The following is a 5,948-nucleotide window of genomic DNA, read 5'->3' as shown; positions in this document are numbered from 1 at the left end:
TGGTTGCCTAAGTGGCTTGTGATTTATGTGATTATCTAATTGGGTGGTGATATGTATGTATCTTTGAGCATCATTATCATTTCATGACATATCATATGCATCTTTGTGGACGCGTGGCTGGTTTAATTTTCCCCATTGGTATGGGTGACTTCTGTGTGGACGCCTGTGTGGCTGGTTATATCCGGATCATATATGTTTAGGAGCATGCATGACTTGCATAAAAATGTTATTTTATTTTGATCTAATTATTTGATATACCATTGCTACTTGATTTATTTAGATACATTCTATGACTTTCGATACATCTTTAAGAACTATTAAAGAATCAATTTTTTTTAAAATCTTTTATTACGAAAAGATTTTATATTCATATTTTATGGTTGTTAATTTATTATTTGGTTTAATTTTGTTGTGGGATGAATTGACCATTTACACCAATATTTAGGTACTAATGATATCAAAAGTCGTATGAATGATATTTGATTGGTGCACGCGCGTGGGAAAATGAGATCTTTACTTTAAAAATAATATTCTGTATTACTAAAAAATTTGTCGTACATTGTAAAGTTATTTACTTTTTATTAATGACTTTTAATAGAAATGCGGAAGTGAGATTTCATTTGCTGCTAAATAATTGAATGTAATTAATTTCAGCCAACATTGTTTCTTTTGAATTTTACTTAAAGAGAATTTATTTTATTTTGGACCATAAATGAATATTGATCTAATAATTGGAATATTAATTTTGCAAATGAATAAATACATAATATTATAGTAAATTACATTACGTTCTTTTAATGAGAAAAAAAAATTAATTAGTTGTTTCTAAAGGAAAATAAATATTTTTCAGTAATATTCGTATAAAAAATTTAGGGCGTTACATTAAACGTCTCAAAAAGTAACGCTGAATATAATCCCTTAGCTCCTATTGAAAAAGGAGGAGTGATACTCAAAATCAACACATTAAATACACTACCTAATTTTCTTAATATATGCGAAAATTAAATGACAAAAGGAGCTTATAGGGAACAAAGGTAGTACTCAAGTGAATATCATCGTCACTATAATCGTCACTATAATCTTGACAAATAGACCACTGCTGCATGGTAAAAAAAACATATATGACAACATGAAAATCCGCAGCGGAAGAGTCGGTACATCGCCCGGCAGCGGCCACAGGTCAACAGTGGAGGATTCTTGACAATAAATAGCGGTTACTTTTTTTTGTAACGTGTTAGTGTCGTATTGAAAATTTGCCTTGTAATAAACTGTAAAAATATTTAAAATACTTTTAATAAAATTGTCAAAATAGATTTATTGAATATGGCGAGATTTATTTTAGTCGAGATTGGGCTTTAATACACCCCACAAAACTGATTAGATTTAATTTACTTATTTAGATATTATTAACAAAATAAATAAGAAAATTTCAAAAAAATAATATTATTATTTTGAAATAAAATTTATATTTTTAAAAATGTGAGTAAAATTTTAAAATTTTGAAATATAAAATTAAGTTTCAAAAAAATTATAATTCAAATTTTTTAAGAAACTTATTAACAGTAGCTTCAAAATTTTTAGTTTTTCAAATATTTTTATTTCAATTTTGAACAATATAAAATTTACGAAATAAAAGATTTCAAAATAAAAATAATAATTAATATTTTCAAAATAGAAAATTTTAAAAATACCAAAATTGAGATAGAAAATTTTACAATACATTATTTTCAAAATAGAAAATAAATAATAATAATAATGCAACTATTTTAAAACAAAATTTATATTTTTAAAATTTGAATTAAATTTTAAATTTTTAAAACTTTCATCTTTTTCGAAGGTTTTATAATATAAAATTATATTTTTGAAACCTTCATAAAAAATGTGTTTTAAAAATTTAAAAGTTTTGAAATGTATCATTTTGAAACTTTTATTAAAACTCAAAGTTTTAAAAACATTTTATAAATATAATAAATTATAATTAAAAAATTGTAAGTTAGTTCAATTTTTTTTAAAATATTTTATATTTAAATTTTTTTATAATAAATCAAAGTTTTGTGAGGAAAAAGAAACAAATTAATTTTTTATATATAATAAAAAATTAAAATAATCTCTTACAAACACATAATAATGACGTGTCAGTGCCCATAGTCTAGTGCGAGTGTCCAACTCCAATTCCAACTCGAAAAACCAATCGAAATTACGTAAATAAATGACAGTACAACAGAGAGTCAAACAAACGGTCCCCTCAAAATTACGTTACACTGTAATAAAACACATAAATTCCGGGAAAAATAATTCAGAATTGAGGGGAGGGAAATTGATTCCTAAAAGATTCACCATCGCATATAACCCTGCCTATTTGATATTCAAAATCATTTCTCGTTTCGCTTCTACTATTCTTCTGCTTTTCGATTACTCAGTGATAGATAGCAGAAATTAAGTAAACGACACCGTGCTTCGAGAAAGTTCGTTAACGAAACGATGGAGTCTGACAGCGACGAGAGTAGACGAAGCAAAAACAACGTTCAACGACACGTAGCTTTACTCTATGACGAGAGGATGTGTAAACACTTCAATCCAGAAGACGTTAACCATCCTGAAACTCCAAATCGCATTAGGGCTATTTGGAACAAGCTTCAAACCTCTGGCATTACCGATCGGTAATCATCATTTTTTATGTTCAGTTTTCTGTTTTTTTTGCTGTTCTGAATCGATTCTGTTGTTTTATCATATTTCAGATGTGTGATTTTGGATGCTAAAGAAGCCGAAGACAAATATTTAGAATCAGTTCATTCTAAAAATCATGTGAAACTGATTAAGAACATCAGCTCAAAAAATTTGAATTCGCAGAAGCGTAGTGCGTCTAAACTTAATTCTATATACTTCAATGAAGGTTCAACAGAATCTGCCTATCTTGCTGCCGGCTCCACTATAGAGGTATATTATTTAAGAATTTTCTTTATGTAATAATAATAATGAGATTACGTTGTTAATTGTCTGTTTTCAGTTTTTTACTTTATGTTATTCGCATTGGTCATGTTGATTGCCATGACAGTATTTAATGTCCTAACTTACTGAAAATTTTACTGCTGGCTGATGTCTTCCACATGTAGTTTTGCTTGCATAAGAAGGAATTGGAGGAAATATGGCACTTCTCTTACTTAATTGATTATTACATGTTTGGAATTTGGATGACCTTGTAGGAGTTTGGTAGATTAATTTCCCTAGTAGTCTTTGTCCCTGGCTTGGCGGCGGACTTTTTTCCCTTATCCCACCTTTTATTGGGGTGTCAGCTGGTTTGCATTGTAGAATAGCTGTTTCGTTCATTAAAATCAGTGTATACTTCTTTTTTAGGCATGATCCATTATTGGAGTGAGAAACTTCCATTTCTAGTAAGTTATTGGGCTTTCACAGTTCTTTAACATTAAATTATTTTGGTATGAACTTCAATTATGTTCCAACAAATATTTTTTCTTAACTTGGTTTATTATGAGCTTTAGTTTATGTAGGGAGTTGGGGCAACATTTGTAGATAGTTAAAATGTTCTCTTTACATCCCTGCGTACCATGTATTGATTCTCCATCCTTCAATTCGCATACCAGGTTCCTCCAAAAGAAAGTGTTGCAATAAATGTACACGATGATGAACAGCATACTTACATGGGTTGTGTTTCTGTATCATGTTCCTTGCAACTGTACACTAATCTAGGATTAGAAAATTCGAGAAATAATCTCCTATTTAATGGTAACAGAAAATAACAGATATGGGATTAAGAAAATTCCTAAATGGATAGAACTGATATCGATTCCTACTTGATCATAGAAAATTAATAGGAAGATTCTATCTGTTCCGAAAAATCAGAAAATAATCACCAACAAGAATTAACTTATAGAAACTGGTATGTGATTCTGAACTTAGTTATGTTTTTCTCTGTAGTAAATAATTATTTTCAAGTCATCCCATGAATTTTTATAACAAAGGAAGCAAATTCTTTGATTTTGTGAATTATCTGTCTCCCCTCCCTGAATACTTGGTAAGGTTAGTTTTAGTTTAACAATAAAATTGTTACTTTGTGATGTGGTGGTTATAGCTTATGGTTGCAAATGCATTTTCTTCTTTTATGATGGCAACACTGCATAATGCGTACACTCAACCCTCCCCAAATCGCACGCTTAATGTTATTAAATTGAGTCTGTATTTTATTCTTAGGAAAAACTTGATGAGCCTAATTGAGGATGTTTTTTCAAACAGGTTGCTAAAAGAGTAGCAAGCAAGGAATTCCGTTCTGCTGCTGCTATTGTTAGGCCTCCAGGTCACCATGCAGAGCAAAATGAAGCCATGGGATTTTGTCTGTTCAACAATGTGGCAATTGCTGCATCTTATCTCTTAGATGAAAGTGTAAGTAATGTAACATCTACCTATCATTTTCATATTTACTAAGAGTTTTGAACCTTCGATCAGTCAGTTACATTATAGGCCCCTTTATATTATCTGATTTTGCTATGTGCATGACAGCCAGCATTCGGTGTAAAGAAAATTTTAATTGTTGACTGGGACGTCCATCATGGAAATGGTACTCAAAAGATGTTTTGGAATGATTCTCGAGTGTTATTCTTCTCCGTTCACAGGTGTGTCAATTATTCTTGTGTATTTTCTGGTTATCTTTATTGGTTTATAATCTCGTATTTGTTTCTTAGTGCTCATAAATGTATATAAATTAGTCGGTAATATTGTAAAGTTTTTGCAACTATGCTAGTTAATGCAATAGGAGCTGCTTGCTAGATTGTTTCTTCCCTTTAAACTGGCAACTTAGGGACGACTTTCATTTTATGGATTTAAGATGAAATTTCTTTTGTGGTTCTATCACCCTCATAGAATCATAGTTGAACCTCAGTCATATCGACTTTCCTATTCATACAGGCATGAATTTGGGAGTTTTTATCCGTCTAGTGATGATGGCTTCTATAACATGATTGGAGAAGGAGCAGGTGCTGGATACAATATAAATGTTCCATGGGAGAATGGTAGATGCGGTGATGCAGACTATTTTGCAGTGTGGGACCACGTCTTGCTCCCTGTTGCCAAAGAATTTAAACCAGACATAATAATAGTTTCTGCTGGATTTGATGCAGGTCCATGGTTGCATAACTTTTAGAGTTATTTTTTAAGGTTTCCTTGAGTTCAGGTTAGTGGATATAATATTTTTATTGATTTTTTAAGAGTAACTATGTACTTTTTTGTTGTAACAGCTGTTGGAGACCCTTTGGGTGGATGCCGTGTCACACCATTTGGTTATTCTGTTCTGTTGAAGAAGGTTGATTTTTACAACTGATTTTTCTTGTTTACTTCATACATATGTTTATTTTAAATTGTAATGCTAGTATGCTATTTTCTTGATAAAAGTAAAATTCTGAAGTGTATTTAATATAAAAAAATTAGTTAAATATTAGGCGTGTTGTATTGATATGTATGTTCCATCGTGATTGGCAATTGGCATATTATTTGTTTTCAGCTATGTTTTTTCTTCAATAGTTTGAAACTTCGAAAACATATTCGAAATGCTTAATATGCTAAATATATCAGTTTCTAATACATATGATTTTCCCTTTTATATTTCAGTTGATGAATTTTGCCGAAGGTAGGATTGTACTGGTTTTAGAAGGAGGGTATAATCTTGACTCGATTGCAAAGTCAATGCATGCTTGTTTAGAGGTTTTGCTTGAAGACAAACCTCTTATTGAATCTTCTTCAGAAGCCTATCCATTTGAGTCTACATGGCGTGTGATCCAAGCGGTAATAACACATCACTAATATAGGTTGTTTTCCTCTCTTAAGAGGAATCATTTGCTTTTTCTCTAGAAAGTTTAGGGTGGGGTGCTATCATTTCTTCCATGGCTAGTTTCACGTGGGTCTTGTGTACCTCCGGGCTTTGTTTGGGAGTTAGGAGG

General features: G+C 30.7%; 1 protein-coding gene across 1 annotated transcript in view; it reads left to right on the top strand.

The window, feature by feature from the left end:
• Window positions 1-2,236: 2,236 nt before the first annotated feature.
• The window catches only part of LOC101488469 (histone deacetylase 5), a 9,249-nt gene continuing 5,537 nt past the window's right edge, over window positions 2,237-5,948 (top strand). The window contains exons 1-7 of the mRNA XM_004508623.4: window positions 2,237-2,660; window positions 2,739-2,937; window positions 4,252-4,398; window positions 4,516-4,628; window positions 4,921-5,132; window positions 5,250-5,314; window positions 5,620-5,793. Of these exons, the coding sequence (XP_004508680.1) occupies window positions 2,482-2,660; window positions 2,739-2,937; window positions 4,252-4,398; window positions 4,516-4,628; window positions 4,921-5,132; window positions 5,250-5,314; window positions 5,620-5,793 (1,089 nt within the window). The 5' untranslated portion in view covers window positions 2,237-2,481. The remainder of the gene's footprint in view (window positions 2,661-2,738; window positions 2,938-4,251; window positions 4,399-4,515; window positions 4,629-4,920; window positions 5,133-5,249; window positions 5,315-5,619; window positions 5,794-5,948) is intronic.

Source organism: Cicer arietinum, chromosome 7 (assembly GCF_000331145.2).
Source record: "Cicer arietinum cultivar CDC Frontier isolate Library 1 chromosome 7, Cicar.CDCFrontier_v2.0, whole genome shotgun sequence".
NCBI classification, from domain to species: Eukaryota; Viridiplantae; Streptophyta; class Magnoliopsida; order Fabales; family Fabaceae; genus Cicer; species Cicer arietinum.
The sequence above is the reverse complement of the archived record's forward strand: the minus strand, read 5'-3'. Positions and strand labels throughout refer to the sequence as shown.